This window comes from Podarcis cretensis (assembly GCF_951804945.1).
Source record: "Podarcis cretensis genome assembly, chromosome: 12".
Taxonomy (NCBI): domain Eukaryota; kingdom Metazoa; phylum Chordata; class Lepidosauria; order Squamata; family Lacertidae; genus Podarcis; species Podarcis cretensis.
This window is the reverse complement of record NC_137181.1, coordinates 22,526,906-22,539,326: the sequence shown is the minus strand read 5'-3', so window position 1 is coordinate 22,539,326 and position 12,421 is coordinate 22,526,906. Positions and strand designations below refer to the sequence as shown.

The 12,421-nt window shown below is 44.1% G+C and overlaps 1 protein-coding gene across 20 annotated transcripts in view; it reads left to right on the top strand.

The window, feature by feature from the left end:
• Positions 1–12,421, top strand: part of KIAA1217 — a 369,002-nt gene that overhangs the window by 283,756 nt on the left and 72,825 nt on the right. For 18 of the 20 annotated variants that reach the window (XR_013832189.1, XR_013832190.1, XM_079947806.1 and 15 more), the window contains 2 exons: positions 4,002–4,200; positions 6,474–6,567. Coding sequence is in view for 18 of the 20 variants with exons in the window: in XM_079947806.1 (XP_079803932.1) it covers positions 4,002–4,200; positions 6,474–6,567 (293 nt within the window). In the remaining 2 variants the exon portion in view is untranslated. Of the gene's footprint in view, positions 1–4,001; positions 4,201–5,633; positions 5,767–6,473; positions 6,568–8,954; positions 9,092–12,421 lie in introns of those variants that run through there. The other 2 variants (XM_079947816.1, XM_079947814.1) reach the window with 2 other exon arrangements.

Here is a 12,421-nt window from a genome sequence, read left to right as displayed (position 1 = left end):
TGCGGCCTTTTGCATGCAGAGCATGTGGTCTGCCATTGAGCTACAGCCCTTCCGCAGGTAATCAGAGGTCCTGCACACGCTGCCAATCCCCAAAGAGATTGAGGAAGCCCCAGCAGGTATCTCCAAACTCATCCTATAATCATAGAACTGTAGACTTGGAAGGGACTTGGAGGGTCAACAATGCAAGACTCTCACTCAACACACAGTCCCCCATCCAATTTGAACCCTATCGAACCCTGCTTTGTAAATGTGTTAGCAGTTTTGTTGCCGTTCATAGACCAAGTAGTCATGAGATCAATAATCCATATTTGATCCCATTGGGTGCAATTTCCCATGTAGACCAGCTTCATGAGCCTCTTACCATTCTCCAGACCAGTTGTGACCCTGGCTGCCGGCTTGTAAGATTGGAAAAAGCATTGGCTAGATGCTGAATCATCATAATCCCTATTGGGTTGGGTTTTGTGCCACTGCTAAGCTGCACTGAGCTCTGCACCAGCTGCTTCTTTCTTTGACTGGCAGCTAGAGTGCTGCCACGTTGTGTCTTGGGTTCCATGGAGCCTAGGTAATGTAGTTCTCTTGGATGCCCAAGTCTATACTGTAGATACCAGGTGCCCTGGAAACAAAATGTCCCAGGTCTCCTTGCCATCAATACACAGCAGTGAATACCAAGAGCCCAAGAGTCATGCCAAAAGGTTTGCATTGCAGTCTTCGCACCTATTCTGGAGAATAAGCTCCGTTGCTTATTCCTTTGCACACAGTGGAGCTTGCCTTTGACTAATTCTGCATAGGATTTAGTTGTTTCACTCTTCTCCTTGTTTGCTTTCCCAGTCTAAGTCCTAGTCACTTTTATAGGCTGATTACTTGGCTTTAAGCCTGGCACTTAATTTCATCATCCAGGTGAGCAAAACCAGACACGTTTCTTTTTTTTTAATCCAGAGCAGAAAAGAAAAAGAAAAGGTGTACCAGGAAATTTGGGTTAGCTATTGTCTTTTTTTTAATGCAGCAGATCGCGCTGAAAGATTATGTGCAGGCAGAAATATTGCAGCCCTCTTTCTTTTTAAAAGTGTGAAGTGTGTGTATAACTAGGTGAGAATAACTAATGGAAAATAATGCTTAAGGCCTCAGGCTAGAAATACCACAAAGATCATGAAGGTGACCTTAAGAGAAGCTCTGAAAGGATGCCTTGAAAAGCTGGAAAAGCTAGTGCTGAGGATGGCAATAATAACCGTGACAGTACGCCAACGAACTTATCTCACATTACAAGAAGTGTTAATTGTTATCGAAAGTCTCTGCTTGTCTCTGAAGAATTCATTCCTGGATAAAGGGTGCTGTGTTATCTTTGTCTATCCAGATATACAAAATTTATTTCCTGCTTCATTGCAGATTGTAGAAAAGCCTCTTAAGTGGTTTACAAGAAAATTAAAATTATCAATAAAATCAGTTGAAAATACTTAAAACATTTAATGAAATGTTGTTTTTTTATAAAAAAAACAACAACCTACCAACGGTAAAAAAGATTAAAACGTGTCTGGATAGGTGTGCCTAAACAAAATTGTTTTAAGCAGGCGGCAAAAAGAGTGCTTTGAATGTGCCTGTTTGATACTGTCAGGGGCTCAGGAGCAGAAGCACAGGGAAGAGGGGAGATGGAGAGCGAAGGGGAAGAATCTGAGGGCAGCGTAGGAGAAGATGACAGTGGCCCGAGAGATTCCATGAGCCTCTCCAGCGAATCGGAAGATTCACAGAAGGGGGCGCCGGTGGCCAGGGCAAGGGGGGTCCCAAGGGGGACACTCCAGAAGCAAGGGGCCAGCGGGGACTCCCAGAGCAGCAGTTGGAGATCAGGACCAGCTTCCCCACCTGAGCATAGTGGGGGGGAAGAGTCCCAGGTATCGGGGGTAGCGTCTCCCCCAGCAGGGAGAGAAGAGGAGTCAGGGCTGACCACGCCTCCATCGGAGAGTCAGGCAACGGAGGGGAGGTCAGGTCCGGCTAGCATCCCGGAAGAGGGAAGCAGTGACAGAAGCAGTGCAACGGTCAGGAGGAAGGTCACTGGGTTGGCGCGAGAGCCAAGTTCAAAAGTACAGGCGCGCAGGGCAGCAGAGAACGAGGATTGGGAACCGGGTCCTAAAGCCCGCCGGAGGCAGGGGGAGGAGTCAGGGGACTCAGCGTCAGAAGAGTCCAGAAAGGGGAATGCCCCAGCGGACAGGAGGACCCAGAGGAGAAGAGAGCAGAGGAAGAGGTGGAGCAGGGCTAGAATCTTAAACTGGTGTCAGGGGGGAGGAGATTCAGGCGGAACTTCGGCGGTCTAGGGTTTAAGACGTAGAGCTGCGCGCTACGGCTTTGGAATGCAAACTGAACTTCAATAAAGACTTTTGTATATAACGACGACCTGGCGTTGGTCCTCTGTGAGCTGGGACCTTGGGCAGCTCTGACAGATACTAATATTTGTCTGCAGCAGGGATGGTGTCTTGCTCTGTCTTTGATGGGACTTGTGGAAAGAACCTCTTGGATAGTGCATGATTGAAAAGCATGTGGTGTGATGGTGTTAGTGCTTCACCATCCTAATCCCATGCTCATTGGCTTGTAGGGGGTGAGAGGGGATTCAGATGCAATATTGTCAAGTTACACACACACACAATATCAGTTACAAGTCATTGGGGAAATGTGCAGAGGGATATGTGGATTGATGCAGATCTCATCATTAGATAATAACTTCAGTGGTGGAATGCATGATTTGAATGCAGAAGGTCCCAGATACCATCCTGGGTAAGATCTCTGCCTGAGACCCTGGTGAACGTCTGCTAGTCAGTGTAGACAGAGGTGACCTCCACTGACTAATGTTCTGACTCAGTATCAGGCAGCTTCCTATGTTCCTATATTACAGGAATGGGAAGCCTTTTTCTGCATTCCTTTGTGTAAACCTTATGAGGGCGACAAGCCAGTGGTGTGTGAGGCCAGCTGCAAAATTAAGAGAAGCAGCAAATGTACATTTTTAGCTAAGTATAGTAGGCTAGTTTCTACACAATCTATTGTTCATCAAGGCAAGCAAGTTTGTCTATTGTTTTATCAAGTTGCATATGCGACTGAAATGTTGAAATATGTATCTTATCCTGAGATCAAGTAGGAAGACTTTAATAAATTAATAAACCAAACCAAATGAGAAGTAATGTTTTCATCAGCTCATGCTCAAGTCTTCCAACCCCGCATCCCAGCCTCCAAGCAGTTTCAAACGCTCAGTTGGGAGAATAAGGTTTGGCCAACTGGAACCTTTGTGGCCTTGCAAAATGGCGAGAACATTTTAAAAGCAATCTGGAAAGCTCAAAAATCAGTTTCCCATTTCTGTTGCTGTCGCAAATACCCACAGTTGTGCTTTTTTAAGTGAGGAGAGGGACAGTTTCCACCAGAGCCCATCCTAGTTACCAGCAAAGCCTTCCTCCAAATTCTAAAAGCACATTTAGAATATGTTTCTTCCGAGTTGCCCAAGGCATATGCAAACAAGCATCACTGAAGAACCCAGACATCATGCTAGTCACACAGCATGAGAGGGACAGAATGACAAAACTAGGATATTTATGTTGAACCAGCGAGGTGAAACATTCTGCAGGTTTTTAAACTCTCTTTGCCAGACATCAAGGTTTGCGGCAGATACTGAGCCACCGGAAAAAAGTATCCTTTCAGTTGCAAGACTGAAATGGCCCTGGCTGAAGAACAGAATAATAATAGTAATAATAATAATAATAATAATAATAATAATAACAACAACAACAACAACAACAACAACAACAACAACAACAACCTTCCTTGCAGCATCTGTACTTCTTGAGAGCATATAATCAATAGCCACAGAGAATTATACTCCTTTTCCAATACTGAATTAGAGAGTTGATATATGTATCACGAGCCCTTTGTGCAAACAGGCCTCTTTAACTCGTATCCAGAATGAAGCTTGATATTCCTACTTCATTCATGTCAACCAAGATGTTCTTGTTGTTTTTTTGTCCTCATAGGTGTTTTGTACCTTCAATACGGAGATGAAACTAAACAGCTAAGGATGCCCAATGAGATCACGAGCACAGATACGATCCGTGCTCTTTTTGTAAGTGCCTTCCCCCAGCAGCTGACAATGAAAATGCTGGAGTCCCCCAGTGTGGCAATATACATCAAAGATGAGAGCAGGAATATCTATTATGAATTAAGTGATGTAAGGTAAGTAAGTAAATAAGTAAGTAAGTAACAACAACAACAACAACAACAACAATAATAATGTTGCTTTGGTTAGGTTGGGTTGTTAAGACATGGTACAGTGTAAAAGGGTTACAGATCAGAAAGGAGGACTTCACATTTTTTTGTCTCTCTAAATCCTCCTGTTATCCAAGCACAACTTTTCACATCTTTCCTGCAAGAGGAATGGGAAAACTCCCAAGGTAGAAAGCAGCTTTAGCTTTCTATATCACTGGCCATGCTGACAGGAGATGGCTGGAGTGTAGTCTAAAAGCAGTCAGAATGGCACAGGTTCTTGTCTCTGTTTCAAATTACCGTATTTTTCGCTAAATAAGATGCACCTGACCTTAAGACGCACCTAGTTTTAGAGGGGGAGAACAAGAAAAAAAAAATATTCTCCCCCTCTCTGCACAGCGCCCCTTCAGTGAAGTGGCAGGAGAAAAGGAGCCCCTTCCATTTCTCCTCCCACTTTGCTGAAGGGGCGCTGCGCAGAGAGGGAAAGCTGTGCAGCGCCTCTCCAGTGAACCGAAACCAGGAGAGCAAGAGGGATCGGTGTGCACCGATCCCTCTTGCTCTCCTGGCTTCAGCGAAAGCAAGGCGAAGCCATGGAGCCTGCATTCGCTCCATAAGATGCACACACTTTCCCCCTTATTTTTTAGGAGGGGAAAAGTGTGTCTTATAGAGTGAAAAATACGTTATAGGAAGAGGAATATGTATATGAGCGGCTCGCTTTTCCTGTTGTGTCTGAATCAGTATATTGTCTTAAGACGCTCTGAGTGTAGATCCATCCTTGAAAAGTGGCTAATAGTGTTGTGGATGTGTGAACTATCCTTTGTACCCGAGACTTGTACACACTACACCTTTAAAGCACATTCAAAGCACATTTCCCCCCCTCAAAGAATTCTGGACACTGTCATTTGCTAGCATTGCTGGGAATTGTATCACTGTGGCGGTTGAACTACAGTGCCCAGAATTCTTTGAGGGAAAGGAAGTGTTTTGAATGTGCTTTAAGGGGGATGGTGTGTGTGCATCCTGAGCTACAGCACGTTGAGGGATGTCTGTGGGCATTTTGCTGTGGTTACCCTTCAGCGCTAACTCTCAATCGTGCTTAATGTCTAATTAACCCTATGCTTCTTAACTGCTAGGGCAGATCTGTCTCTTCAGCACTCTGCTTTTCCTGACAGGCTGCTTGAAGTCAACAGCAGCAGCGCTGCAAGTTCTGACTAGTTACAGATTCAAGGCAATTACCAACCGCAGTGTGACTTTAAAAGAAACAAGACCTGTCCAAAAATCCTTCACCATGTGTTCTCCCCCCCCACCCCCACCCCCGATAATCCCAGTGATTAAGATCAGCCCACTAAACTTGTAGATGCACCTGGAGCAAAGGAATTCAGTCTTATGTGCAAATTCTCCGGAGAGTGTTTAATGAAAGGCAGCGTCGTTTTAAGAGGACATAAGTGTGTTTAGATTGCAGTCTTTGTGGCCGATTATTCCTGAAGGAGAAAAAGGCAGGGATTGTTTCAGGTCTCTAATCCATAAACTGTTCGTAAGGTAGGTTTTGAAGCTGACTGGAATACAACTGGCTTTTTAAATTGTTGCATCAATGTTATAGCTTTGTTAACTGTAAACTTATCTTTAAACTTTTTAAAACTAATTTTGAAATGGAAGCTCTTTCCTTCCTATTGCCTATTGCCCATTTTGAGTCAAAATTGGCAGAGCTGATATTGGTTAATATGTTTAGAAATGATTTGCAGCTGGATTCCAGATATGTATACTCAGAAGTAAGTCCTCCTGAATTCATACGACTTACATTATCAAGCATAGGATTTGGGTCATGGGAGACTGAATATGTGCAAGTATTCTCCTGTTTCCTTTTTAAAAAATGATGTTTTATTTTGGTCTATGTTTATTACAAAAAGGAGGGGAAATCTGAGTTCATTGTTGGTGAAGAACAACTGAACTTAATTGAAATGTAAAATGAGCTTTGCTTTCATAAGTCCCTGCACCCAGGAGCTTTAATTAAACTGAAAAATATCTTAATTTGAAAGGGTGTGTATTTCTTCTGAAAGAATTATGCCTCCCAAGGGATAAGTAAGAGCTGAGGTGTCTGTCTGTTGGAGAGAGTTTTTCATTGGTTGGTTCCTACCATGGTGATATCTGAATTGTTAGGGCTAGGGGCAGCAAACTGGGCAAACTAATGTTATTTCAACTCTCTTTAATGCTGATTCTTAGTTACTTTGTTTTGTTCTCAATTCTAGGAACATTCAAGACAGATCTTTTCTTAAAGTTTACAACAAAGATCCTGCACATGCTTTCAATCACATGCCCAGAGCTGTAAATGGAGATGTAAGGGTAAGTCATGGTTTTTTTCTTGCTGTTCTCTAATTGTCTCTCTTTGTATGATACAAACCTGCATGGAGTAGCACACATGCCTGAACTTATCTTTTATTCCCCCCCCCAATGTCTACTGTTAAATAATGTTTGAAAATCTGCCCCAATGGCTCCTTTTAAGGGCTGATTGATATTTCTAGTGCAGATACCAATTCTGTTGTTTGCTTACTGGTTAGTAAATGATGGGGAGTCCTCAACCCTCTCCTTCAGTAGTAACTGCTATTGGTGCTCACCAAGGTTCTTGCTTAATTCAGGATCTCATAATACAATCTAACATAACAGAGGTTAGGAGAAACCTCTGTGAAGTGCTAATCAGGGTTCCAGGAGGTAACTGTTTAGTCCTGGTGGTGAGAAATCATACTTTGAAAGGGAAAGGGATCTGTCATCAGCTGGTTAACCAAACCAAGGCAGTTTATTTGAATCTTAAGATACTTTCAGAAGGGACGCAGGTGGCGCTGTGGGTTAAAGCCTCAGCGCCTAGGGCTTGCCGATCGAAAGGTCGGCGGTTCGAATCCCTGCGGCGGGGTGCGCTCCCGCTGCTCGGTCCCAGCGCCTGCCAACCTAGCAGTTCGAAAGCACCTCCGGGTGCAAGTAGATAAATAGGGACCGCTTACCAGCGGGAAGGTAAACGGCGTTTCCGTGTGTGGCTCTGGCTCTGGCTCTGGCCAGAGCAGCTATGTCACGCTGGCCACGTGACCCGGAAGTGTCTCCGGACAGCGCTGGCCCCTGGCCTCTTAAGTGAGATGGGCGCACAACCCCAGAGTCTGTCAAGACTGGCCCGTACGGGCAGGGGTACCTTTACCTTTAAGATACTTTCAGACTGCCTTCTAGGAGGCAAAGTATTGCTGACTACATCTACACTTCTAACCCAGAAATAAGCCTTATCGAATAAGGAATAAGCCTTAGAGAATTCAGTAGGACTTACTTCTGTATAGATATGCTTTGGATTCTACCCTCTTCTGATTGGTGTCCCATAATCCTTTTCAATTTCGTTGTTCTGTATGGGACAATGACAATAAAAATTATCGTATCGTATCCTTGCTCTCACATTGGTTTAAGTTGGGAGAGTTAGGCACATATGCAACTTATGCCAAAACAGAAACCTCGCAGTCTTATGTAGTCGCTTCAGGAGCAAGCCCTGTTGAGTTCAGTGAGGTTTTCATTGTAGGTCTAACACTTCCGCTTGTCAATATTGATGTGGATGAGACACAGTCCCAAATATTTATTGGTGCTTTGTGTAATTTAAATTGATGTAGCTAGCGGCTGCTCTCCCTGGACAGCTGTAAAATATTAAAGCAGAGGTAGGGAACTTCAGGATCTGGGGCCAAATTCTCTTTTAGACCTTGAATTTTGCCTAGGCTACAAGCCCTCTCCCTAGGCCATGGATCCTCCCTGTTCACCTCAAGTGGTTTTGCCAGGCTGAAATGAGACCTTGGACTGTGGTGATGCCTCTTGCCTTCCTGGATGGAGACAGCTCTCCCTCTGTGTTTATAAACTTCTGGGTTCTGCATTTGAAGAATGTGGCCTACTGTACAAAGATAAGAGTCACATCTGTTTCCTTGCCTATGTTTGCCTCTGGCTACGCCAGTGTTTACCTTTGGTCCTTTGCACCAATGGCATGCAGGCCCAAGGAGGAATCCTGTGAGTGAATGCAGCCCACAGTCTGGAAAAGCTTCCCCATCCTGTGCTGAAGAGGATCGATTTGCACGTGGAATCTCTTCAGCATGTGGGACAGGATTCAGGTGCAACTAGTTAGTTTTTGTCTGGGATCTATTTAAGGCTACACCTTCATAGCCATTGCATTCCAAAAGAAGTAATAAATGGCCGCTGGCACAAAATAGCCATTTTAAAATGGCGGCAAGCTTTTGCTGCCCGTGAGAAACCCTGTTAAGTGTCTTTTTTTGTTGTTGTTCAGGTGAAATCTTTCCTTAAGGAAAATATTCTTTGATGTATGTTCCTCTGGATAAAAGTGTATCGGGCCAAGGAATGTGTTATTACCATGTGGGCCGCTTGGTTTTTTAGTAAGTCATATAGGACTTTGAAGCGGATGTCAAACGTTGTGAAAACCACCTGTAAAAATACGGCCTTTATAACCGCGCATCTGTTTCAGAGTTTTCTTGCACGCCCACTTCGGTGCTTTGCATTTAGAGTCTGAGTGCATTAAAGCCTTGCTGGAGTTATTAACGTAGCAGGGGCTGGTAATTTCTATATATATATACGCTGGGCAGCGAGGTGTTGCTTTCTGTGAAACAGTTTCTCTCTCTACTTCTGCCCGGCTCTCCAGTGACTCTGTGGAGGTATGTCACACGGCAGGTGGCATGTTAAAATGTGCACCTCTGCCAAGAAAATTCATTTCCTGATCTGCAGCCAGCTCGCTTGGAGCTGTGATGTTATTAGCTTTCACGAGCTAAGCAGAGTCAGAACTTGGGCAGCCATTGGGGAGATGGACAGAATGGCGTTCACATTCAAGGAACGGTTCTTTCAGGTAAGTGCCTCTAAAAACCTAGCAGGATGGGACAGAGACTTCATGGAAGAAGCACCCAGTTACCTGCTTTTGTTACATTTAGCTCATAAAAAATGGGGAGGGAGGAGGAGGAGGAGGGGAGGGATCGGTGAAGCAGCATGGAGAAAACATTAGCAGGATAGTGAAAGGCAAGCTGGGTGAGGTATCTTTCCCTGCTTCCCCTTCCTTTGACTGTACTTGTAATGGAATAAGTGGGAGTTTTATGTGCACAAAGCAAAGACTTCTTTGTAGGTCCAACATCTATTAACAGGCAAGACTGTCCTTCCGCCCTCAGAAGCTGGAACTCTTAATGCTTCTCTAGTTGTAATAAGATTTCTCATTCATATATATATAGTTAGCTTGACCCAGTGTGACAGGACTGGCTGCATTTTTATGCCATTGATAATATGCTGTTGAATAAAGTTGAGTACATTATTAGGGACAACCGTTGGGCGTGGATGATTTGCTCTCCACCATCAAGTTCAGCTTCCTTTTCCCTTCAAATGGCAGCCCAGCCCAGGGTGCTGTTGGTTTAGAACTGCTCCAGCAGAACAGATTGCAAGGAAAGAATGTTTGCTGCCTTGGAGGGCAACTGCTTTAATTACTTTTTAACCCAAGCAAGACTTGTATCCGGGAGGATCGGCCATCCTTTCCAGGCGTCGGGTATTGATCGTAGAGGGTAAAACCACTTCAGAGGCAAGAAATGCCAAACACACGATCGAAGCCTTTCCATGGAGGTCTGTCCTTGTCCACCTTCTCCTTTTCATCTTCCCATTTTCCAATTTACTCCTTTTCAGAAGGGGCAGCTGGATTTAAGGGTTATCTCTTATATGGCTTCTATTCCTCAGACATACATATCCCTTGCTTAAATCTAAGGAAGCATTTTTTTTTCCTTCTGGAAAATGTTATTACCCTTGCTGTTTGCGGGGGGGAGGGAAAAGTCAAGATATTAATTCATTCCGCTTCCTCACTGCATACGCAGTTTCTTTCAGGAAGAGTAAAGTAATAAAAAGTGCCACTGTGTCTAAAGTTCAGGTGCAGACTGTTAAAGAGCCACACTGAACCCTTTCTTTCACTGGAAATAGGATTGTATCTATTTGCTGATGAAAAACTGTTACCTGCCACATGTATTACATTGATGCCTTACCTTCCTGTTTTGCGCAGCTTAAATTCTCTATTCACTCAACTATTTGCAAAAACAATGACTTCTAGCCAAGGCGTCTGCTGTCATTAGGCCAACTTAGGCAGCTGTCTAGGGCACAGACCTCAAAAGAGACACAGTTCTATTCAGATTCACACACACTGTATTTGGGGTGCAAGTAGTTAGCCTTGTCTACAGCACAAAATATCCTAGCACCAGCACTCCTTCTAGCATTAGGTAAAGTTCCAGTTCCATCACCAGAATTGTAAGAAGTGCTCATGCAGTTGTTTACAGTGGTACCTCTGGTTACGAACTTAACTCGTTCCGGAGGTCCATTCTTAACCTGAAACCGTTCTTAACCTGAGGTACCATTTTAGCTAATGGGACCTTCCACTGCCGCCGCACGATTTCTGTTCTCATCCTGAGGTAAGTTCTTAACCCGAGGTACTACTTCCGGGTTAGCAGAGTCTGTAACCCGAAGTGTTTGTAACCCGAGGTACCACTGTACAGGGAAAACCCACCACTTGGTAACTTTTACATATTACTCCCCCCCCCCCCATGGTTAAACTTTCTGGTGAAGGTTTCCCCCTAGTGGCCAGAACTTCCAGTATTTCACCAAAAAGGGGGGGGGGGATACAGTATATTTATTTATTTATTTTAAGCAATTTTCACATTTTTGAAAGCCATCTTTCTAATAAATGACGTTCTTCTCAAACCCAATTTTATGCAATCTGTAATTTCATCTAATGGCTGTTACATACTTTCCCCTGAATAATCTGGGTTACATTCCTGAGGAATCGCTGTTTGTAGAAAGATTGTTCAAGACTACGGGTCCCACCTCTGCCAGTGACTGTTTCTATGGCCTTGGGCAAGTCTCAGTTCTGGTAGCCACCTATAAACAGGAATAATAGTGGCCTATCTCACTGGGTTGTTTAGAGGATAGATGCAAAGGCATGTTACACTTTAAAATGAGTATGCTATAGAAATGATAAATAGGGGAGAAACGGTGGCATGAGTGGCTCTGGAGCATCAGTGAACTGAGCTGCAAATTTGATGAGCCGTGAAACTGTGTTGTATGATTGCAGTGAAAAATGCATCAAATTTAAACTAGATGTGCAGAATCCACAGGACTGCCAAAGATATTCAGGAGCATAAACTGCGCCCCTCCTGCTGTTTTAATTTTTCTGGAGCTTATTGTAGTCAGTGCATGTCGTGAGCAGAACTACGTTAAACACGTATTTTAATTTAACTTTTATTAAATGTGAGAAAGTCATAACTAAATAAAGACTTTCAAGAAGCTCCCTGAAATGCTGCCGATCCTTCCCCTCCATGTTTCTGATGACAGTTGTAGGACTGAATGAAATGAGAGCATGAGACCAGCTCCACTGAATTGAGAGACGGAGAGAGGGGGAGAATTAAAATTAGGTCAAAACCAGAGATTGCACAGATGTCATTTATTGCTTGAAACTTTGTGAGTATATTTATTTTGCATGGTTTTTTTTTTGGGGGGGGGGTGTTTATATTATATCAGTGATAAGCAAAATTATATATTGCCATGACCATTTTTCTTCTTGTCTAGTTTTGTGCCTGCCCACCATGAAATGGCTAATAAGAACAGCCTATTTAAAGCAGTTGGATATGTTTCCTACATTTGCAAAGTGGAATGCTTGTGTTTGGACATCCTAAAGGCCCATACAGATGAATGATTTCAGTTTTTGCTAATGGCAAATGACTAAATTTCTGTTAATGGCAAAAGACTGCTGAACATACAGAAACGAATCCCTCTGGCCCCCCAAAATGGTGGGGTGCAAGTATGCTGCTGTCTTGGGTTGTGTATGCCATAGCTCAGGCTACAATGTGCTTCCAACTGCTGGATTTTGTAGCCACGTACACGTGGAGGTTAGGGACGCGGGTGGCGCTGTGGGTTAAACCACAGAGCCTAGGACTTGCTGATCAGAAGGTCGGCGGTTCGAATCCCCACGATGGGGTGAGCTCCCGTTGTTCGGTCCCAGCTTCTGCCAACCTAGCAGTTCGAAAGCACAAAGTGCAAGTAGATAAATAGGTACCGCTCCAGCGGGAAGGTAAATGGCGTTTCCATGTGCTGCTCTGGTTCGCCAGAAGCGGCTTAGTCATGCTGGCCACATGACCTGGAAGCTGTCTGCGGACAAATG